Raw genomic sequence first — 24,004 nt, 5'->3', positions numbered from 1 at the left:
GTGAAGGAAGTGGCTGTAGAATTGGGGAATTGAATTTTGAAAAATTTTTTAAATTTTCTATAGTTTATAAATAGATACTGTAGAGAATGGGAGAAAGAGAGAACTGACTAGAGAAATAAAGTGTTGCTGGATGGTATTGAGGATTCTACTGAAGTTGAAAATCACGAACGGATTTGTAGTGGCACCAATATGTACAGTTGTGCAATTTGCTAGAATAGTGTGAAGCTGCTTGGCCTAGCAAGCCTGGGCTGGGTTTTTGCCTGGAAAATGTGATAGCAGGTCATCTAGGCAAGGAAGTTAAATTCATTGGCAAGAGAATGGTTGAAGTCATGAGCCATGAAGGACCTGAAATCACTGAAAGTACTGATAGTGAGAAACAGGGAGAATAAGTGGAAGAACATGTTTTTATAATGTTAAATAATAGATATGGCAATAATAAAATGAGAAAGTTAAAAGAATAAGAGATGTCAGAGTGTAGGAAGGTTGAATTTAGGATTTCAGAGAAAGAATCAGTCTTGGAGAATCCAGAATCTAAGCAGGAAGAAGGAGGGTATTAATTAAGGAAAATTTAATAAGACCACACCACTTTGAGAAAGATGACTCTTGCAGCTATGTGTAGGTAGATAGGAGTGAGAAGATGCTGAACTAAAGCGGCTAAGAGGCTTATTTGAATAAATCAGGAACCATGTATTTGAATTGTGGATATAAAGATGGGGAAAATAGGCTAATTCTTTTTGCATTGAAAGGAATGTATGTAACTTTTCTTTCTCCAAAGAGATAAAAAACTAATTTTTTTTTTTTTTTTTTTTTTGAGATGGAGTTTTGCTGTTGTTACCCAGGCTGGAGTGCAATGGCGTGATCTCGGCTCACTGCAACCTCCGCCTCCTGGGTTCAGGCAATTCTCCTGCCTCAGCCTCCCGAGTAGCTGGGATTACAGGCATGCGCCACCGTGCCCAGCTAATTTTTTGTATCTTTAGTAGAGACGGGGTTTCACCATGTTGACCAGGATGGTCTCGATCTCTTGACCTCATGATCCACCCGCCTAGGCCTCCCAAAGTGCTGGGATTACAGGCTTGAGCCACCGCGCCTGGAAAAAACTAAACTTTTTTAGTCAATAATATATATGTATGTGTATGTGTGCATATGTGTATATACATATGTGTCTATTATACACACACACACACACACACACACACACACACATACATACATATATTTTTCATTCCAGCCCAAGCTGAATTTTTGCATTTAACTTTTAAACAAACCAATTTCATAATGTAATGGAAATAATGCTCTAATAAAAGATTTGCTTAAATCCGTCTTCTTGTCTTTCTTATCGTTTTAGCATGCATATCTAATACTCAATGGAAGGTAGTGATAACAGTCATATTATATTTTATGGCATTTTGGTGTATTTTCTTTTTAGTCTTTTTTGACTGGACATATTCTTGCATGATTGTAGTTAATAGAATTTTCACACTTATACCTGTTTTCTTATTTAATGTGACAACATGAATATTAATTATGTCTTTGTAAGCATCATATAGTATGACTGTGTAACATTGTTATTTTCTTTCCTTTTAGTTATCAAAAAAGTATATTCTTTCCATCAGTTCAATTTTTTCTCTTCTTAAGCTTTGATCTCAAACACAGATGTGTACGTATATATAATAAAAATACTAATGCTCGTGGAAGGAAGATTCCTAATTTGAATATTTATGTAGAACAGACACAGTGAGAGGGAGTCTTCTTGCCTATTTTGTTTTATTCCCGCAGGGACTGACATTTTTAGCAAATTGGTTGTCTATAATTTTAACAAATCAAGAGATTTCTACATAAAGTTTCAAATTTATCTCCTGAAAAAAATCAGACAATCTGTCAATACTAGAACCTGTCTAGTAGATTTGAGTGTTGTGTGTCCCTTTTAGACAGGGTGTGTGTTCACTTTTTCATCACCATGCTGTCCACTGGAGGTTTCCAACATTGATAATACCTGCCAGTCACCTGTGGGCATTTCATTTTCATACTTGATCTGGAGTAAAATACAGGATAAATGAATGATTGCTTCTTCAATAAAAGCTGAAGCTGTCACTTCTCAATTAGTCACATGTGACTAACCTGTTGTCTACTTTAAAATTCTTTTGGGGTGGCCCTTTCTTCTACTATCTAGTGTAGAAAAATGCAATTTTAGCATTTATCAAAGTGAAACAGAATTAGAAATTAAATCCACTACTTGATCACATAGAACATTCCAAAACAAAGTCCAAAAGAGTTCATTGTTTCGTATCACCTATTTGCATCTCTGTTCCCCTTTATTAGATGAAAGATCAAGAGCTAAATTCTTTCTAGTTCTCTGTCAGCGTAGCTTTTGTTAATTTGCTCACTTCGGGGCCAAATGCTGACATGAAAGGAATGTAGAAGTTGTTTGTACCTAAATGTGTTTTGTGAATCACTTGGAATTGCCAGTGTTGGTACCATGTGTTCTGCTTAATAAAAAATAATCATCGAATGAACTCTTTCCTTATAATCATACAGGCCTGGTCTTAATGAGAGTCACGGTTGCTTTGTGCAACTGAAGAGCTTTTTCTCTTTGGGAAGATTGCATGAAGAAAGTATCCATGATGAAGGATCCATGACAGAAGTATCCTGGGTATCTCCAAGCCTTAATTTAGTCATAGCAACATTTTTCATTTTCTTTGCAGGTGAAAGTAAATAATGATTTTAATTACGAATTTTACAATAGTACTTGGTCTTATGTAAAATGTACATCGACAGAACATACATCATCTAGTAAGAAGCGCTCCTTTTTTAGATCTTCATCATCTAGCTCACACAGTTATACTTCACATACCAATGAAATCCATAAAGAAAAGGTTAGTATAAAATGTCAGCTAACTTTTTCCTATTTTACTGTTTTGAAGTATTGCTTACATTAATAAACTTGTATTAATCAAAAGGGTCAACTTTCATTAAAATTTGTAATAGTAATTGTACCACCTTTAAGAGACAATACAATATGTTTCTCTAAAAGGTGCAATACTGTCTCATTAGATCTCTTTGATACTACATTTATGTATACTAGCCAGGCACAATGGCTCACGCCTATAATCCCAGCACTCTGGAAGGCCAAGGTGAATGGATTGCTTGAGCTCAGGAATTTGAGACCAGGCTGGGCAACATAGTGAGACCCTGTCTCTATAAAAATACAAAAATTAGCTGAGCATGGTGGTGCATGCCTGTAGTCCCAGCTACTCAGCAGACTAAGGTGGAAGGATCACTTGAGCCCGGGCGGGAGAGGATGCAGTGAGCCACATCAAGCCACTGCACTTCAGCCTGGGTAACAGAGTGAAACCCTGTCTAAAAAAAACCAAAACCAAAACCAAAACATATATGTATGATTACTTATACATTTAAACTTCTCTTTAAAAGTACTTGTTTTTATTTGAAAATGTTTACAAACCCTTATTACCTTGAAATCTTCTATTTTAAACGATCTTAAATTTATTTGTGATTACTGGTGATACTATTTTAAGTGTCATATACAATAAAAAATCTAATTAATGTTTATATATGCTTCTTAAATGCAAATGCTAGAGTCTTCTTAGAAGGTGCATGAAGATATAAGACTTTAAAAACATTTTATTCCTTTTGAGATACCAACATTTTTATGTAAGAAAGTTAAAAGACTTATTTTTAAATACTTCATTGTTTTGAAATATCAAAACTTTCTTCTTGAGAAACCTGAACAGTTGAGATGGATTGTACTAATTGATACAGAGTTATGGGTGAAGAATTTTTTTTTGGCTGATCATTATTCACAATCTGTACATTTCATCTCATTCTTAAAATTAGTAATTTGATTAATAAATCACTTAGGAAAGTATAAGAAATATTGGTTTTGCTTTATGACTAAGAAACTGACTATGGAACTTTGAGTTGTAAAAACATTTATTGTCTCCATATTATGTTGTTCACATGGTGGGGGTTTGGCAAAAGTAGATCTGTGATCTGTCTTGGATGTCACTGAAAGATGCTTAGGAAGTGTTTAAAAGATCTCATTATAAAGTAGCTTAACCTGCAAATACCCTAGCATGGCAGATAAATGATACCTACAAGTCATTGTCAAGACAGGGACAATAAGAACACATTATTTTACATATTTATCAGTTGATGCATTGTTTCTCTTTTTCTAGTTGAAGATAGCATAGCAACTTGGCCTTGGGGTTTTGGAGGTTATATAAGAAGTTATCATATAATTTCTTTGCCTGTAATCTTAGCACTTTGGGAGGCTAAGGCAAGTAGATCACATGAGTTCGAGACCAGCCTGGCTAACATGATGAAACCCTATCTCTACTAAAAATATGAAAATTATCTAGGCATGGTGGCACATGCCTGTAATCCCAGCTACTCAAGTGGCTGAGGCAGGATAATCCTGAATTCTCCTGAATTAATCCTGAACCCTAAATTAATACTTCGTTGATTTCACTTTGAGAGAAGAGGCCTCACTATATGTCCAGATATGGGAGGGGATGGTGGTAGCTTAACATGGCATTACTCAGATTTTTTTTTTTTGATACAGAGTCTCACTCTGTCACCCAGGCTGGAGTGTAGTGGTGTGATCATTGCTCACACCAGACAGAAGCAACCTCTGCTCCTGGGTGAAGTGATTCTCCTACCTCAGCCACCTGAGTAGCTGGGATTACAGGCATGTGCAACCATGGCAGGCTAATTTTTGTGTTTTTAGTAGAGATAGGGTTTCATCATGTTAGTCAGGCTGGTCTCAAACTCCTGACCTCAAGGGCTCTGCCTGCCTCAGCCTCCCAAAGTGTTGAGATTATAGGAGTGAGCCACTGTGCCTGGCCATTTCTCAGATGTTATTACTATTTGAGACTCCACATATTCTTGATTGTGTCCTGTTGGTGGGCCCATAGCAGTGATCATCATGTGTCAAAAATAAAAATTAATGTAGTCTGGGTTGATTGGAGGTGAGAGTTGATGGAGATATTGAAAAGAGAACTATTTTCATTGCCTTGCTATCTTCCACCTGAAGCTCCTTGTCCTCTTTCTTCTCTCCATAGAGTTATCAATTGTTGGTTGTAGAGAACACTGTTGAAGTGGCTCAGTTCATTAATAACAATCCAGAATTTTTACAACTTGCGGAGCCATTCTGGAAGGAGCTTTCCCACCTCCCCTCTCTGTATGACTACAGTGCCTACCGAAGACTCATCGACCAGTATGGGACACATTATCTGCAATCTGGGTCCTTAGGAGGAGAATACAGAGTTTTATTTTATGTGGACTCAGAAAAATTCAAACAAAAGGGTATAGTATTAAAAAATTTGTTGTCTAAAAGCATTTCTGGGATTTTAATGGGGAAATAACCTGTACTTAATGTAAGCTTTTGAGCTTTAAAATTTGACAAATAAAGATTTAAATTGCAAAGGAATCCAAAATTGCAAGAATGTATTATTCTTTACTTAAAATCTTACATGGTTTAAGGAAAACCATGTAATATCTTTTGGATAGTACCTTGAGCTAAATCATTGTTATTATTGGCTATCTTCAGAGGGTATTGGTTGGATTTTTAAAATGCTTTTTAAACTTTCCCCTTTCTCAGTCTAAACAGTATTTCTCAAGAAAAACTAATGAGGAATTTAGTAATGTTTCAGAAATCAAAAATAAGTATTTCATTTACCTTTGTTTTTACTACTCACATTCTTTTAAGAAAATCTGCTTTGAATATCACACGTTCATTTACTACTTAATACTTGTAACAATAGCTTAAATTGATTGGATACCTTCCTTATGACAAGTGAGTTTCACGTATTAGTAATAATTCTTGCTACTACCCAATGAGATGGGAATTCTAATCTCTGTCCCACAGATTGAGAAATAGAGACTCAGTGCTATTACGAGACTCATCCAAGGTCATGTGAATTGTAAGGAGGGTATTTAAGGCTGGGTCTAACTGGCCTCAAAGTCAGTATAGCTTATTCCTTATGTTATGTCACTGCTAAAATTGCCTGATTTTGGTTAGAATCAGGACATGCCTCTGAATTAATGCTTTGTTAATTTCATTTTGAGGGAAGCATCCTCATCCTCACTATCTGTCCAGACGTGGGAGGGGATGGTGATGGCTTAGCATCCACTCCTCCTCTTCAGAGACTAGCCTTGGCTTACTCGTCTTCTTTATTTTAAAGTTATTTTAATTTATTTATGTATTTTGAGATGGAGTCTCGCTCTCTCACCAGGCTGGAGTGCAGTGGCATGATCTCGGCTCACTGCAACCTCTGACTCCCTGGTTCAAGCGATTCTCCTGTCTCAGCATCCCGAGTAGCTGGGATAACAGGCACGCACCACCACGCCCAGCTAGGCTTACTAATGTTATAAGTCCAACTTTTCCCCCCAACTTTGTCTTTTAGCAGATGCTCACATGTCCTTCTCTATTCCAAATCCCCTCTTCAAGGTCTTACTCTTCCGAAAAGATTCTGTTGCAACCTTGGAGAAGAATAAGATCTCTTACATAAGATTCAGAGGAAGTCTTGTAGCTTTTTAAATGGGTAAACTATAATTATTTTTCTGTCTCCATTGAGCTATTTCTTTATAGGTCTCTATGACATAAATTTTAACGGGAATTTGATCTTTTCAAATCTTACAGGTTGGAAATGAGTGCACAGGTTTAGGTTTTTATAGCAAAGACGAGGACACTATTTCTTTGGAGAATCAATCTAGCAAGTAGTTTGATCTAAATTCAGTTTTGCTTCTTTTTATTGCACTAAAAAGAAATGGAGAGGACTTAAAAAAATCTTTCCAAGATGGTAAAATTATATTTTTTGGTAAAAATTTTACTCTCGAGCAGTTTATGTTTTTCCTAAAATTGTTATTTAAATATAATCAAAACTTCTGGGATATAATTTATGCCCCAAATAATTGTTCTTTAAGAAACATTAACGTTATTCTAATATAGTTAGTAAAATGAGAAAATATATTCTCACATCTTGTCATTTTTTATCCTACTTTTAAAAAATGCATTGGAAAAACTCCACTGGATAATGAGTAGAAATGATCACATTCTAAGGTTATGAGTCAGGAGGAGATATTGGAAGTCACAGATGTTGAAGATGGAGAGATTCAGCCAGTAGAACTTGAGTTTTAGGAGTTAATTCCTATGGAAACCAAAGCCAGCTTTGGGAGTTTTAAGTAGATTTGCTGGAAGAAGCTGTCACACTCCTACTTTTATGGATTTATTTTGTGCCTAAGAAGCCGACTGTAAATGGGTAAAAGATACCACTCTTTATGGTGTTCAGTTTCTACTCCCTGCATTATTTTATGTAGAAAATCCTCTGGTCTCCCCTCTGTGGCTGAAGCTAATAGAAGGAAAATAACAAAAGTCAAATACCTTTATTCTGATCTTTAACTCTTCTAGAGTACTTGAAAATATTCATGTCATGTCACTCTCGGTTAGATGGCCATAGTAGCCGGAAACAACCTCTTATCCCTACTCTCATATATGAAGATCTTCAAGGAATGCGGAAATTAAATATGTCTCTTTTACATTTTTTTCCCCCAGATTTTGGTTCAGTAGAAGGAAAAAACTGTAAATCCTCAGGTTGGCATTTTCTCTTTAGTTCATCAAGACATAAATGCAAGGAAATGGAAGACGCTTTAAAATCTGATTCAGGTAAATGAAAAAAGAGCAATTTGCATTGCAAGCTTAATTTTTAAATTTTATTTTAAGTTCAGAGGTACATGTGAAGTTATATAGGTAAATTTGTGTCATGGGGCTTTTTTGTACAGACTATTTTGTCACCCAGGTATTAAGCCTAGTGCCCGTTAGTTATTTTTCCTGATCTTTTCCTCCTCCCACTCTCCACTCTCCAAAAAGCCTGAATGTGTGTTGTTCTCCTCCCTATTTCCATGTGTTCTCATCATTTAGCTCCTGCATATATGTGAAAACATGCAATGTTTAGTTTTCTTTTCCCGTGTCAGTTTGCTAGGGATAATGGTTTCCAGCTCCATTCATGTCACAGCAAAGGACATGATCTTATTCTTTTTATGGCTCCATATTATTCTACGGTGTATATGCACTACATTTTGTTTATCCAGTTTATCACTGATGGGCATTTTGTTTTATTCCATGTCTTTGCTCTTGTGAATAATTACAAGCTTAACCTCTACTCCGCTCTTCTGTGGTTCATTCTTGAACTCTAAGGGCTTTCGAGGCTTTAGGAGGTGTTCTACTTTCTGTTTTTAAAAATCTATTTGGTAATTTTTTTGCCTCTGATCTCTCTTTCATATGTTGTGGTACTGAGATATCACACAGACTAGGGAATTCACTGGGTTATATCCTCTGTATTATAAATATGTAATCAGTGTACAGCAGATTCCTCCCTTGTGATGATTGGCAAACAAGCCTAGACAAGTGACAATATCAAGAGAAGATTCAGTTTCACTTGCTGACATGAATACTCTATGGAGGTCAGGTTTTTGGTGCATACTGGTTGGCAGTGGAGATGGGGGGAAGGTGGTGTGTTAGTCTTTGGGTGACTGAAGAAGGACTGAAAGGATAAACTGATCCAGACTATGAAGGTGCCATGTTAAGGAGTTTGGATTTTATTCTCATGGCTAGAGGATGCCATTAAAAGATTTAATACATGGAGTGATGAAATAAAAGATTACCTAAGTAAAGTTGTAGAGAATAAAGAAGAATGGAAAAGGAAAAATTTGGGAGCATAAAAAAACAAGAGATGGAAAGTAAGGGAGGAGAGAGGTCAACAGAGTGAAATACTAGAGAGAAGTCAAGTAAGATAAGGACCGATAAATGTTCATTGGATTTGGTAATTAAGACTTGGTTGCTGCTTTTGAGAAGTGTCTGTTCATGCCTTTTGTCCATTTTTAGTGGGGTTATTTATTTTTTTACTTGTTAAATTGTTTAAGTTCTTATAGATTCTGAGTATTAGACTTTTATCAGATGCATAGTTCGCAAATATTTTTTCCCATTCTGTAGATTGTCCGTTGCACATTGATAGTTTCCTTTGCTGTGCAGAAGCGAGAACAGGAAACCATATAGTGCATGTTTTTACTTTTAAGTGGGAGTTGAACATTGGGTACTCATGGTTACAAAAATGGCAACAATAGTCACTGGGGACTGCTAAGGAGGGGAGAGAGGGAAAGGTCAAGGGTTGAAAAACGATTCAGTACTATAGTCACTACCTGGGCGTTGGGATCAATCTTACTCCAAACCTCAGTATCACATAATACACCCAGGTAACAAACCTGAACATGTACCTCATGAATCTGGAATAAAGGTTTAAAAAAAGAAGCTGTGGTTAAAGGAAGAGATTCCATAGTATGGTAGGGATGGAAGTGAGACAGCAGTGCAGTACTATTGTAAAGTTCATAATCGAAATCATTATTTACTTTCACCTGCAAAGAAAATGAAAAATGTTGCTATGACTAAATTAAGGCCTGGAGATACCGAAGATACTTTTGTCATGGATCCTTTATCATGGATGCTTTCTTCATGCAATCTTCCCAAAGGGAAAAGCTCTTAGTTGCACAAAACAACCGTGACTCTCGTTAAGACCAGGCCTGTTTGATTGCAAGGGAAGAGGCCATATGCGAGAGGCCATAGACTGAGCAGTATCAGAGCTGAAATCCTTTTGGGGTAATGGCACAGGTGAACACTGACCCATGTGTCGTGGTTCTCAGTGAAGAAGCAGGGATTCTTGGGATATTGGTAGATGAGTACAAGGAGGGAGATGAGTAGTAAAACCAGGTTTAGGTACTCATTCACTTTCTTCATTAATCAACTATTTATGGAGTCTGTGGTATGTGCCAGGAATTGTTTTAGACACTCAAGATACAGCCATGAATATGCCAGAGAAAGTGCTTGTCTTCATGTAGTTGACATATCTGAGAGGAAAACTTTTTGAATGAAGTGGAAAAATAATAATCTGAGCATAGAAATGAAAGTAAGAACTTTGAGAAAATGTTAACAACAGTCCTCAGATGAGCTGGCAGTTGGAAGCTGCTTACCAATTTTATTTTATTTCGTAGTTAACAAACGCAGAGCACATACTATGTGCCAGCACAATTTTAAGTGATTTACAAAAATTAACCAACGTACTCTTCCTACCTTAGCGTTAAGTATTATTCACATTTTGGGGACACTGAGGCCCAGAAATGTTGATCAAGATTATAGAATAAGAATTAGATACGAAATGCAAATGCATAAAATCTGGCTTCGCAGTCTGGAGTCTTCACTGTTGCATTGGGCTGCTTTTTCTAGGAAAAACATTAGCTGGAACAGAGAGCTCACTGGGGTATGGAAAGGAATGCTAAAGCCTTAAACATAAATTAGTGGATTTCATCGAATCTGTAATTCTTAAGCTAAGGTGTGCTGTTTAAGGCAGTGATTCCCAAACTTTAGTATGCATGAGGATCACCTGGGGATCCTCTTAAAATGCTGATTCCAAAGGTTGTTCATTCTCTCAGATATTCTCTTGTAGGTCTTGGTGGGGACTATGAAGTCTGCAGTGCCCTCAGATGATTGTGATTCAGTAATACAGGGATGAGACTTTGTGATACACTGAATTAAAAAGGGTGACTATCTGTATATTTAAAGCACAGCTAGCAATGAAGATGAGGAGGCATCAGGTAATTTGTTAAAACTATCAGGATTTACAGGCACAGAAAGTCAAATATTGCATGTTCTTATATGTGAGAGCTAAAAAAGTTGATCTCATGGAGATAGAGTAGAATGATAATTATCAGAGGCTGGGGAGGGGAATGGGTCAATGAAGAGAGGTTGCTTAATGGGTATAAACTTATAGTTAAACAAAAGGAGTAAATTCGACCAGGTGTGGTGGCTCATGCCTGTAATCCCAGCACTTTGAGAGACTGAGGTGGGTGGATCATGAGGTCAAGAGATTGAGACCCTCCAGGCCAATATGGTGAAACCCATCTCTATTATAATCATAAAAATTAGCTAGGTGTGGTGGCACACGCCTGTAGTCCCAGCTGCTCAGGAGGCTGAGGCAGGAGAATCGCTTGAACCTGGGAGGCAGAGGTTGCAGTGAGCCAAGATCGTGCCACTGCACTCCAGCCTGGCGACTGAGTGAGACTCTGTTTCAAAAAAAAAAGGAATAAATTCTAGTGTTTGATCGTAGTCAGGTGGCTATAGTTAACAAAATTTATCGTACATTTTCAAATAGATAGAAGATTTGAAATGTTCCAACACAAGCAAATGATAAGGTCATGGATATCCTAAGTACCCTGATTTGATCGTTACAGATTCTACGCATGTATCAAAATATCACACGCATCCCATAAATATGTACCATAATTGTGTATAAATAAAAAATAAAAGAGCAAAAAACACTATCAGGCTTTAATGATTTCTGAATATGAGTACAATATGCTCATTTTATGAAATTGCAAAAATTGGACAGTTACAAGGAAATGAAAACCACTCAAAATCCTATCAGCAAATTTGGGAAATTCTTGTCATGACCTGTGTAAAAACCATTACAATGGAGATAAAGTATTTCTAACATTATGAGGCACATAAATGGAAAGAAGAATTCAATTAGCATTTCACACTTTTCAGAACATGTTTCATGTGTTAAGTAATGGATTCCTGTTAATTAACAGCTTATTTTATTCATTATTATGATACCAGCTGCAAGAAACTGTTTTCCCCCCAATATTTTATTATGAAAAATTTAAAACATATAGATGAGAACATAGTAATAAATACCCACATGCCAATTTCCTATGTACAATTATTATTTTGTAATTTTACTAAATATATGTACATATAATATTTATAATATTGACTGATTCTTTTAAGTACTATATATTTAAAGTATTTTATTTGCTGAACTATTTGGAAGTAAGTTTCAGATATCATAATACTTCATCCCTAAATATATGCATGTATCATCTAAGAAGAACATTGTCTTGCATAATGTGATACTCTATTACACTAAAAATATAAAGAACATGAACAATAATTCTCTAATATCATCTACTGTCAGGCAAGAGTCTTTTTCTATTTTAAAAAATATACCTTAGCTTTGGCTGGGTGAAGTGGCTCATGCCACTGCAATGTGGCGCAAGGAGACCCGTAATCCCAACACTTTGGGAGGCTGAGGCGGGCAGGTGACTTGTGGCCAGAAGTTCAAGACCAGCCTGTCCAACATGGTGAAACCCCATTTTTACTAAAAATATAAAAACTAGCTGGGTGTGGTGGCGTATACCTGTAGTCCCAGCCACTCAGGAGGCTGAGGCATGAGAATCACTTGAACCTGGGAGGCGGAGATTGCAGTGAGCATGCCACTGCACTCCAGCCTGGGCGACAGAGTGGGACTGGCTTAAAAAAAAAGGAAAACCACCAAAAAATAAAATACATATACCTTAGTTTATAGAGCAGTTTTAAGTTCACAGCACAACTGAGTGCAAAGTACAGAGAGTTCTTGTATATCCCCTGCTCCTATACAGGTAAAGCCTTCCCCATGATCAACACTCCCTATCAGAGTAGAGTATTGGTTAGAATGGATGAATCTACATTGACACATTGTCATCCAAAGTCCATAATTTACATTAGGGTTCACTCTTGATGTTGAACATTTAATGACTTTTGTTATACATCTGTATAATTTATACAAATATGTAATGACATGTGCCCATCATTGTAGTATTATATAGAACAGTGTCACTGCCCTAAATATCATTTGTGTTCTACCTATTCATTCCTCCCTTCTTCCTGACCACAGCTTATCTTTTGACTGTTTCCATAGTTTGGCTTTTTCCAGGATGTCATGCAGTTTGATAGATTATTTTTTAATGCTTGATAGACTTTTCACTTTTCATCTGTTTTCTTCTACATAGGAACCCACAGCAATGTGATGCGAGGAGACCCGTTTGTCAGAGGGGGAGCTGCGGGCTTCGTATCTGGCCTTAGTTACCTAGAGCTGGACAACCCCGCTGGAAACAAAAGACGATATTCTTCCTGGGCAGAATCTGTGACTAATCTTCCTCAAGTCATAAAACAAAAGGTATGTGAGGCTTTGTGTAATGCCATAGGAAGCAGTCATGTTTATTTGCATGAGGAAGATGAAGGTGGTTAAATCAAGAGGCTAAATAAAGACATGGCTGTAATTAGCATTTCTGTGTCCCAATTATATTTTGTAGAGTAAATGAATGCACACATAATAATAAGAAACAGAAGGTGTGTTATATTTGTATTTTAGTGGCAAACATTAAATGTCTTGCAACTTCCAAGATAAATTAATGACAAAATTTGCATGTTTAACATTTGATCTGTTTGATTATGTTTTTCTTGGTCGCTAAGTCGGAGGAGTTACAGATTCTTGCAAGGGGAAGGCATGTAGGTTTGCCTTCTGTTACGTTCCCATCACCTTTCTTTGTGTAGCCGTGCCTTGTGGGCTCCTGAAGTCGTGCAAATCAGGATAGTACCAAGTTGGCTGGCAGAAATTTTTAAAGATGTTTTATTGTTATCATCAGTTCTTTTATACTGCAACATATGTGTTTCTAAAAATCATTGAGCTATGCAAAATTGCACAATAAAGGGCTCAGGGAAAAAAAAATCAGGTTAGAGACACAGCACTCAAATTTATCATCTATGACACTGATATGAAAAAGATAGGTGTCAATAAAAATAGCCACATGGCTTTATGCATGCTAAATTATTTAAAAATGTGGCTGGGTGCAGTGTCTCACGCCTATAATCCCAGCACTTTGGGAGGCTGAGGTGGGCAGATCATGAGGTCAGGAGTTCGAGGCCAGCCTGACCAACATGGTGAAACCCCTTCTCTATTGAAAATATAAAAATTATCTGGGCCTGGTGGTGCGCCTGTAATCCCAGCTACTCAGGAGGCTGAGGCAGGAGAACCACTTGAACCCAGGAGGCGGAGGTTGTGGTGAGCTGAGATCACGCCACTGCACTCCAGCCTGGGCGACAGAATGAGACTCCATCTGAAAAAAAAAACTGTATCTGTAGGCCGGGCCCGGTGGCTCACGCCTGTAATCCCAGCACTTTGGGAGGCCTAGGCGGGTAGATCATGAGGTCAAGAGATCGAGACCATCCTGGTCAACATGGTGAAACCCCGTCTCTACTACAAATACAAAAAATTAGCTGGGCATGGTGGCACGTACCTGTAATCCCAGCTACTCAGGAGGCTGAAGCAGGAGAATTGCCTGAACCCAGGAGGTAGAGGTTGCAGTGAGCCGAGATCGTGCCATTGCACTCCAGCCTGGGTAACAAGAGCGAAACTCCATCTCAAAAAATAAAATAAAATAAAATAAAATAATAATAATTTTAAAAACTGTATCTGTAATACAATAAGTGTGGCAAATTACCTAGAAAAAGATCCGAAGCTTTCTGGGTGCTAGAAGGGTTAGGGCTTGTAAGTTACTGTGAAGTAGTAGAAGGACAGCAGTTAGAAACCTGCCAGACATTTGTAATAGTGGATATGGATAGGTATAGTTTATAATGCAGGAAATGAACTGACATAGATGCGGAGGGGTGTGTGAATGTGTGTGTGTGTGTGTGCATGCACATGCGTACACGTGAGTTTTGTATATTCCTATGTGGCTTGTTTCAGCTGTGTGAGGTTTTTTGTGTTCATCCTGTGTTTCATGTGAACAAAACTGTACCTAAGAAAACCCCATGCTCGAAATTTTTTCAGTATATCAATCTCAATGGAATAAATTCACCTTTTCAAAACAAACACTATAGCAGAACTGATTCTATGATTTATTCCCTGCATGAAAGTCAAACAACGTCCCAGGCAAAGCCTGATTTTCAGAGATACATTTTATAAACTCAAAAATTGCAATAGATCCTCAAGTCCCCTCCTAACACCACAGTACCCATTGGCTTCCAAATACAATTGAGGGTGGGAGGGAGGGTGAGTTTTTCCTAGAAAGTCTTATCTGAAAGGACAATCTGTTAATATTCAAAATGGCTTGTATTCATTGTCAGCATCCCCTACAAATCTTTAGAAACATGAAATTATTGATTAGAGAAAAGCAGACATTCTTTAACAGTCTCTATGCACTTTTCCACACAGGACTGTAAATTATCATAGTTGTGCTAACTTTTTAGCAGGGCAGAAAAGGAACCAAGAAAGAAAAGGCACTATGCAGGTACAGTATACGGCAATGCAAAGCCGTCGTATTCAGAAGAGCTCGGGCTCTCAGGAACCAATGGTGCATAGCTCTTCCCACTTCAGGCACTGTGGTGGCAGCCTGAATCATCTGTGTGACAGTAGCTACACCGCAGAAACTGACAAATGCTACAAAACAGAGATGTTTTTGTTCCTGAGAGAGCAGACTGTTAAAGATGAGTCAGTACATCTGTGATTTCAAAGTTGCTTTTCTTCTGAAATATCCAACGCAAAGTAATAATGTTTACCTGTTTTAAATTTCTCCATGAGGAAAGAATCCATAATTTCCACTAAGAGACATGTTAAATCTCTCAGTCAGGAAATTTAATTCTCAATTTAATTTCACTTGCTTCTTCGCTGTAATTTAAGTACATTTACTTTTCTTCTGTCTTCAGTAGGGATGGTAATGTATTATCTTCAAAATAATCTTCCATTAACTAGAAAATGAATGACTTGTTTTTTTTTTAATTTTATGCATGCACAAAAAATATTAAAAAAACTTCCCCTATCTGACCCTAGTTTTCCCTAAATTTGTCTTGATTTTGTTGCAAGGAGAGTGCACTATTTTCTTTTGTATTTGAATACAAGCAATTGTAACAAACTTACCCATGGTTTTTGGTTTTTTTTTAAATGAGAGTTGACCCTAAACATGAAAAGCAAAATGTTCTTGCCTAAATCCCTGATTACTTACTATGATGTCTTTATCTCTATAGCTGACACCTTTATATGAGCTGGTAAAGGATGTACCTTGTGCCTCTGTGAAAAAACTATACCTGAAACGGGCTCTTGAAGAGTATCTGGATGAATTTGACCTCTGTCATTGCCAGCCTTGTCAAAATGGTGGCTTGGCCACTGTTGAGGGGACCCATTGTGTGTGCCATTGCAAACCATACACATTTGGTGCAGCATGTGAGAAAGGAGTCCTCATAGGGAATCAAGCAGGTCAGTGGGGCGAATTTTCTCTAGTCACTCTGTATACATTGAAAGGGAATTACCCTCCCTGTCTGCTCCTTGAGATGCTTCTTTGTGTATGGAGAGATGAAGTCTCATGAATTTAGAATCTTCCTTCCCTTCACCACTTTAAGGTTGTAGCTACTAAGGTTAAGGTTCTTTGCTGTTATCTCTATTTATCCATCTGAACTAACAGCCCCACTGTGCCCTCCACTCCCCATTCTCTATTAGAATAGAGTTATGATTGAAACACCTTCCATCCTCTGTAATTATCTCAGTAAGATTTTGCTGTAAGGAAGGTCTACGGAGCTTGTGTATTTGCATTGCCTAAACTTTCTGATAGCATGCTCTTTGAAATATTTGTGTTTCTATTCTGTATGATGTACTCTCAATCACTCACAAATATTTATTGAACATCTGCTGTGTGCTCTACCATGTGTATGATGCTTCCAAGCACTTAGTACAGGGCTATGTGAAATTGACTTTATGAGTAGTCAAAGTATGACTACAGTCTGTGTACTTTTGCTTCTATGTTTATTTACATGTCTGCCTCTTCTAGAAAGCTCATTACTGAATCTCAGGCTGTTTGATTCCTTTCTTTATTCCCAGAGCTTGACAAAAGGCTTGATTCATAGAAGTCACTAAATAAATGATAAATTAATAAATATAAGACTAAACTACAGATGCTTTTAGACAAGCATTATGAAGTCATCCTTATCCCCAAATGTTTCTCCAAGTGGCCTGTTCTGGTAAATTAAAATTCTACCAGTGTGATTCATTCCTTTGTGGCTTGTATTTCCCCTTATCCATTAAAGTGGAAGCACCCCCTCCTGCTGTCTAAATAGAATGGTAACAAATTTCCTGCCCACCTGCATTCACTGTTGTGAGAAGTAAATAAATGATACAATGTACATGAAAGTGCTTTGAAACAGTTTTAAAATAATCAACAAATTAAAGATATTATTGCAAGAGGTGCACTAATCCAACTGTAACATGGACATTGGTAGTCTGTGTGCAGAACCGTTCTGAACATTGTAGAAAACCTCAATGAAGAGTGAAGGTAACCAATATCTAGAATGATCTCTTCTTCCAGTTAACTTGTTAGCAGGAAGCACAGCACTAAGCTCCCAAGTCCTCCTCTTTAAGAACTTATTGGACAACCTCTTTTTTCTTCTTGTAGGAGGGGTTGATGGAGGTTGGAGTTGCTGGTCCTCTTGGAGCCCCTGTGTTCAAGGGAAGAAAACAAGAAGCCGAGAATGCAATAACCCACCTCCCAGTGAGGGTGGGAGATCCTGCATTGGAGAAACAACAGAAAGCGCACAATGTGAAGATGAGGAGCTGGAGCACTTGAGGTAATGGAGTCCCGACCCCTGGCAGATGCATAGAATACGGTGCCCTATGCAGTTAGTGTGGAACACACGATCGCTGCCGTCAAGAGATTTAGAAGTTAAATGGCTGCTTTTCCAGGGGTTGCTTTGTCCCATAGTACTAGGGAGAGTTGAAGGAGCTTGCTCTGTGTGTTTCAAGTTTTCCTGACACAGGCCTGACAAAAGGCTGGGTAATTGGGAGTAGTACACCTGAGTGGATATGATTATCCGTTTTGGCCACTTACATGCTGTGTGACCTTGGGCAAGTTACTGGCCGTGTTTCTAAAATTAGAATGATAATAGTAGGTACACTGATAATAAGATAATCTGTTTATTGTTATTGTCAGAATTAAAGTGATTGCTAAGCATTCAGTAAAGATTGTATTACTTTTCAGATGTACCATTCTTACTCATTTATCTTTTGGATTAAGCACAGAGCCAGATTCTTGAGATGAGGAATATCTTGGCGGGTGAACCCAATATGACACTAACTTCCCATTTGTCAGGACCCTGCAAAAGCCATCTCAAAAATGCTCAGTTGATGAATCATACCACTGGGTCAGAATTTTTTATGCCACACAATGTTTTAAATTGTCCTTAGTAATTTTTACTAACTTGACTTGGCAAAATGTTCTAGTAAGATAATTTGAAGGTCATGTGAGTTGAAGAAAGAGATGAGGTGCTTGGCTATGTGGTAGAAGCACAGGGAGGTGGGAAGCCTTATTCCTGTATCTTTGGTGCCTTGTAACCCGGCATTAATCAGTACCTCTTGACTGAGGAAGCTGGCAAGCGTATGAATGATAGTGGGAAGAGAATGCTGGCTGCTGTGCACGTTTCTGGGAGGATGAGGGTCTGGGAGGAGGTCGCTGCCTAAGAGGATGCATTTTTCCTGTTTTTCAACATAAAGCTAGGAAGAGAGGTGCATCCTAAGAAAGGCATTGAGGAGATTTTCACTCTTGGTGCTCAGGGGAGGGGAGTATCTTCTTCCTTGGTACAAATAGGAAAATTCAACTTGCCACAGTTGCCACAAAGTGTGGCAAGATTATAAGGAACTCAGCTGAGAAGGAGGCAACACTCCCAGGCTATTTGTACTGCTTTCTCTCAGGTTTTGTGTCTCTGGAGTGGAGGTAATATTGGTGTTATTTTGACCTTCGAGGCAGTCTTGAAAACCATTGTTTAATAACAGATGACATCATTATCATAATTACAAACTGCCCCAAGAGATGGTCATAGTGATGGTAAAGTGTCAGGATTGGCACTTGTGGGATGATATTAGGACTTCTGTTCTCCCATCTTCCTTTTAGGTTTAAGATTCTTACTTAAGAAGAAGAAGCCTTATTAAAACTTGCTTTCACCAAATAACATGCTCTCAGTTATACACATTCAGAAAAAAACACTAAGACTTCCTATTCCCTCTATTGCCTTGTGAGAGGTAGGAGGTGTACAATTGTAGGAGCCTAACTGACTAGATGTAAATCCAGCTCTGGTATTTGTTAGTTATTATAATCTTGGACAAGTTATTCAAATTTTCCCTGCCATTGTTTTTTCCATGTATCCCATGGTGTTGCTGTATGAATTGAGATAATGTACATATGCAGAGCAACTGCCATGGTGCCTGACACATAGTAAATGCTTAGTAAAAGGTAGTTATAATTTTGAGTTACCTCTCCTGAGGTCACTAACTCTAATTACCTTCTTCTTTTTTTTGAGATAGAGTCTCACTCTGTTACCCAGGCTGGAATGCAGTGATGCAATCTCAGCTCACTGCATCCTCTGCCTCCGAAGCTCAAGCGATTCTCCTGCCTCAGCCTCCTAAGTAGCTGGGATTGCAGGTCTTTTTGCCACCATGCCTGGCCAGTTTTTATATTGTTAGTAGAAATGGGGTCTCACCTTGTTGGCCAGGCTCATCTCGGAACTCCTGACCCTAGGCTGTTTGCCCACCTTGGCCTCCCAAAGTGCTGGGATTTCAGGCTTGAGCTGTCACACCTTGCCCAATTATCTTATTTGCAATGTGGAATTAATTCTGTGTTAAATGAATTTCAGAAACAAACAGAAGGAAAACTAGGTTCTGAAACAGGTGACTTCTAGAAACAGAAAGTAGTGTGTTGGCCTAAGACTTTCTTTTTTTTCATTCTTTCTGTTTCCTTTTCATTTTCATACTGCTGACCTAGTAGCTGTTTAAATCACTGTCTTTTGGTAGCTTGAGTTTGTGTTTGAGTTTTCTACCACAGGATGTAAGCAGACATTTGGTTCTAAGAATGACAAAAATATCACAGCAATATACTTACATGAATGGAGTTCCTTCAGATACAAAGGAGAAATCCAATGTAATGCAAAATAATTATTACACTGTGCAAATCAATCATATTAATTACATGTGTTTTTCTTTTCCTTTCAGAATGCTTGAACCGCATTGCTTTCCTTTGTCTTTGGTTCCAACAGAATACTGTCCATCACCTCCTGCCTTGAAAGATGGATTTGTTCAAGTTGGTTATGAAAGCTTTTTTTTCCCTTTGTAATGCTCCAACTTCTCTCTCTCTACTGAGCCCACAATCCATTTTTTTCTTCCATGGTGAAGCCGTGCTAAAAATATTTTATATGTGCATTTTAGTTTTAGTGGTAAGGGTTTCAGTGTGTGACTTTTTTTCCTTGGCCCAAGGTGATTTGAATTCTGCAAGATACAGTGTATCTTCTGTGGTGTGGGAAATCCGTGCTGCCGCCCAGTGACTCAGAAAAATCATGCCAGAGGGCTACGAAACTTTGCCACACTAAACACCAAACTGCGAATCTACAAGCTTGCTCTTTAACTTAGAGAACTGCTCTTATTTTTGCCACGGAGAGAAGTCTTTTTTTATCCCTCCTAAGTGTAGGCCCTGAGATGAAGTGTTAGGTTTACTCCAGGAGTCAGACAGTTAGCTAGTGGCTAGTGAGATACGGATCATTCTACTTTGACCAATTGAACTTCCCTGTTCAGGAAAGAAGAGTAGTCGCCTGTCATTCTGGGAACTTGTGTTGTTCTTGGCTTTTGGGGTATTTTAATTAATGCTGCTCTCAGCCATTATGACGAGGCTTTGGCCTGCAGCCCCAGTGGTACGTCTTCATGGCTCACACGGAATGTTCATGAGGGCTTGCTCCGTTACCCGCCCTGCTCTCCTCATGAGGGGTCGTGCTTTTCAAATCCCAGGCCTTTGAACATCTGTTCACTGAAAATTTACTGAGGTTTCCCCAAACGTAAATGTAGGCACTACTGGGAGATGAAAGTTGTGTGTTCTCATGTGTGTGTGTGTGTGTGTGAGAGAGAGAGAGAGAGACAGAGAAAGACAGAGAGAGAGAGAGAGAGAGAGACAGAGAATGAACCTAACATCTCTAACACCCATTCTGTCCTACCAGAGTCACCATAATTCATGGAGTTCCTGAATGGAACATATGCTCAGGGAAGCAGTCCCAGCAAATTCACGCACGTTAGCAAACCATGAAGCTGCTGTCCACCACTCCATTGTGTGTGCTGTCCTTTTAGGAGCCAGGAGTCCCAAACATTGCTCTATGGACTCGCTGCATCTGAATTACTCAGGGAACTGAGATTGCTGTTTCTCCCTTGTCCTCCGCATTTTCTGATTTGATAAGTTGGGAGTACAGCCTGAGAGTTGATTTTTTAATGTCTACAAGTGATTATGATATACAGCCACATTTGTGCACTGTTGAATCAGACTTCCTCATATAAAAGTGTTGTTTTTTTTTTTGCATGGTAGAGGAAGGAATGGGATCATGAATCAAAACAGAACATGTGCCTCTCCCCATTTCCCTCAAACTTCAGCATCAACCCTGGCCCTCTGTTTCCTACCAACTTCCATGATAGAGCCAGACTGGGCCAGGAGGTGCGACACGGACAATGGGAAGGAGATACCAGGAAATCTTGTTCTAATCCCTAGGGCAGAGCTGGTCTAGGCATGAGCTCTAAGCCCTCTCCCAAGCATGAGTTTTTTCACCATCCCCTTGGGTTGAAGAGAATGAGAAGAGTAAGGAAAGGAACCAAGAGAGACCCCGAATGAGTGTGATTACCCTTCATCCACCCACAGGCTCAGACTTCAAATTCCTCCTTGCTTCACCATGAAAGCTCACTTCCTGGCATTATAGGCTAATGAAACATTCCTGAATCTCACCCGCTCCAGCAGCATTCCATATATACAGTGTGGAGTAGGAGGGTAGGATGGGGGAAGATCAACATTATGCTTCCCCTAAAAGTTATCAGCGAGAAATTTAAACTTTCTTGAGCATACTGATCGGACTGGAAAACTTCTGAGTGTTCATGCTGCCATTTTGTAGGCAGCATTGCCAATGAACAGTTCATACCTTGCTTTTTTTTTTTTTTTTTTTTTTTTTTTTTTTTGAGACAGACAGAGTCTTGCTCTGTCGCCCAGACTGGAGTGCAGTGGCGCTATCTTGGCTCACTGCAACCTCCGCTCCCCATGTTCAAGCTATTCTTGTGTCTCAGCCTCCTGAGTAGCTGGGACTACAGGCATGTGCCACCACGCATGCGCCTGGCTAATTTTTGTATTTTTAGTAGAGACAGGGTTTCGCCATGTTGGCCAGGCTGGTCTTGAACTTCTGACCTCAGGTGATCCACCTGTCTCAACTTCCCAAAGTGTTGGGATTACAGGCGTGTGCCACTGCTCCCAGCCCAGTAATACCTCAATATGAAGAGCTGACTGACAAACATGTTCCCCAAATCTGATAAATAACTGATTTTTCCTAAAAGGAAAATAAATTATTTGGACAGTGTAAAGTGATTTTAGTAGAATGCTTAGTATAGTGCTTGGTATTTTGGGAGCAATCAATACATAATAGACAGTGGCAATAATAGTTCTATTTCAATTCATGGTGGTACTAGTGTTATTGACTATATAGGGGAAAATGTTTTTACAGACACTTTTCTAAATCAGTTATTTAAATGTAGCTTGCCTGATGATGAAAAGAAACCTCTTGTTAATGCAAAATAGACAAACTCTTTCCCTTTTCATCTTTTATTTTTGTTTAGGATGAAGGTACAATGTTTCCTGTGGGGAAAAATGTACTGTATACTTGCAATGAAGGATACTCTCTTATTGGAAACCCAGTGGCCAGATGTGGAGAAGATTTACGGTGGCTGGTTGGGGATATGCGTTGTCAGAGTGAGTGGCATCAGTTGTAGTTTGTAATTTAAGATGAGAATATGACATGGGAGAGAATGAACCAAGATAACACTCACCATGTGGCCCATGTGTTGGCCATCCTTTCCTGAAAGTCTGACGTGATCCTGTTCAAGTTTTAGGAGGGACTTGAATAAGCCCTCAGCCTTCTCTAGTTGGTAATGTTTCCATTCATTGAGGTCAATTTTATTATTTAAAACTTTCTGGTGCAAATTAGAATAGTCCAGGATACTCTCTTTAGATGAAGACCATTAGGATATTCTTCTTCTTCTTTTTTATTATACTTTAAGTCTGGGGTACATGTGCAGGTTTGTTACACAGGTATACATGTGCCATGTTGGTTTACTGCATTCATCACCCTGTCATCTACATTAGGTATTTCTCCTAATGCAATCCCTCCCCTATACCTCCACCCACTGTTATCCCACCCCTATCCCCCTACCTCCTGACAGGCCCTGGTGTGTGATGTTCCCCACCCTGTGTCCATCTGTTCTCATCATTCAACCCCCACTTATGAGTGAGAACATGTGGTATTTGGTTTTCTGATCTTGTGTCAGTTTGCTAAGAATGATGGTTTCCAGCTTTATCCATGTCCCTGCAAAGGACATGAACTAAAACTTTTTTATGGCTGCATAGTATTCCATGGTGTATATTTTTCTTTATCCAGTCTATTACTGATGGGCATTTGGGTTGGTTCCAAGTCTTTGTTATTGTGAACAGTGCTGTAGTAAACATATGTGTGCATGTGTCTTTATAATAGAATGATTTATAATCCTTTGAGTATATACTCATTAATGGGATTGCTGGGTCAAATGGTATTTCTAGTTCTAGATCCTTGAGGAATTTCCACACTGTCTTCCAGAATGGTTGAACTAATTTATATTCCCACCACCAACAACGAAAAAAAGCGTTCCTATTTCTCCACATCCTTTCCTGCTTCCTGAGCAGCATCTGTTGTCTCAGGATATTCTTTAGAGTGCAGTTACTCAGGATGTACCACAATCAATCAACTTCCTTAAATGCTTTGCATCCTGTTCTGTTTGGATACAGGCATCTGAATAAGAGATTCTGCATGCTGTACCACCCGAAAACTATTCTGGCTTCTACCTCACTTGCAATATAAGTTCAGCAAATAAATAGAGCTGTAGGGATATATTTTTCCTAAATCAGTTGCTCTATGCTATGAGGAAAGCCCTAGTGTACACACACACACACACACACACACATTTCTCCCTTTGGGAATATACCTATTAGTGAAATTTCTGAGTAATTGGGTATTCATACATTGGGGAGACATACTTTTAGA

At 38.6% G+C, this 24,004-nt stretch overlaps 1 protein-coding gene across 1 annotated transcript in view; it reads left to right on the top strand.

The window, feature by feature from the left end:
- C7 (complement C7) overlaps window positions 1-24,004 on the top strand; it is a 71,458-nt gene that overhangs the window by 29,106 nt on the left and 18,348 nt on the right. Inside the window, exons 7-14 of the mRNA XM_002745039.7 lie at window positions 2,703-2,873; window positions 5,079-5,322; window positions 7,571-7,681; window positions 12,895-13,061; window positions 15,908-16,136; window positions 17,326-17,497; window positions 19,911-19,998; window positions 22,548-22,680. Of these exons, the coding sequence (XP_002745085.2) occupies window positions 2,703-2,873; window positions 5,079-5,322; window positions 7,571-7,681; window positions 12,895-13,061; window positions 15,908-16,136; window positions 17,326-17,497; window positions 19,911-19,998; window positions 22,548-22,680 (1,315 nt within the window). The remainder of the gene's footprint in view (window positions 1-2,702; window positions 2,874-5,078; window positions 5,323-7,570; window positions 7,682-12,894; window positions 13,062-15,907; window positions 16,137-17,325; window positions 17,498-19,910; window positions 19,999-22,547; window positions 22,681-24,004) is intronic.

Source organism: Callithrix jacchus, chromosome 2 (genome assembly GCF_049354715.1).
Source record: "Callithrix jacchus isolate 240 chromosome 2, calJac240_pri, whole genome shotgun sequence".
Taxonomy (NCBI): domain Eukaryota; kingdom Metazoa; phylum Chordata; class Mammalia; order Primates; family Cebidae; genus Callithrix; species Callithrix jacchus.
Note: the sequence above shows the minus strand (reverse complement) of the source record. Positions and strands in the feature narration are given on the sequence as shown.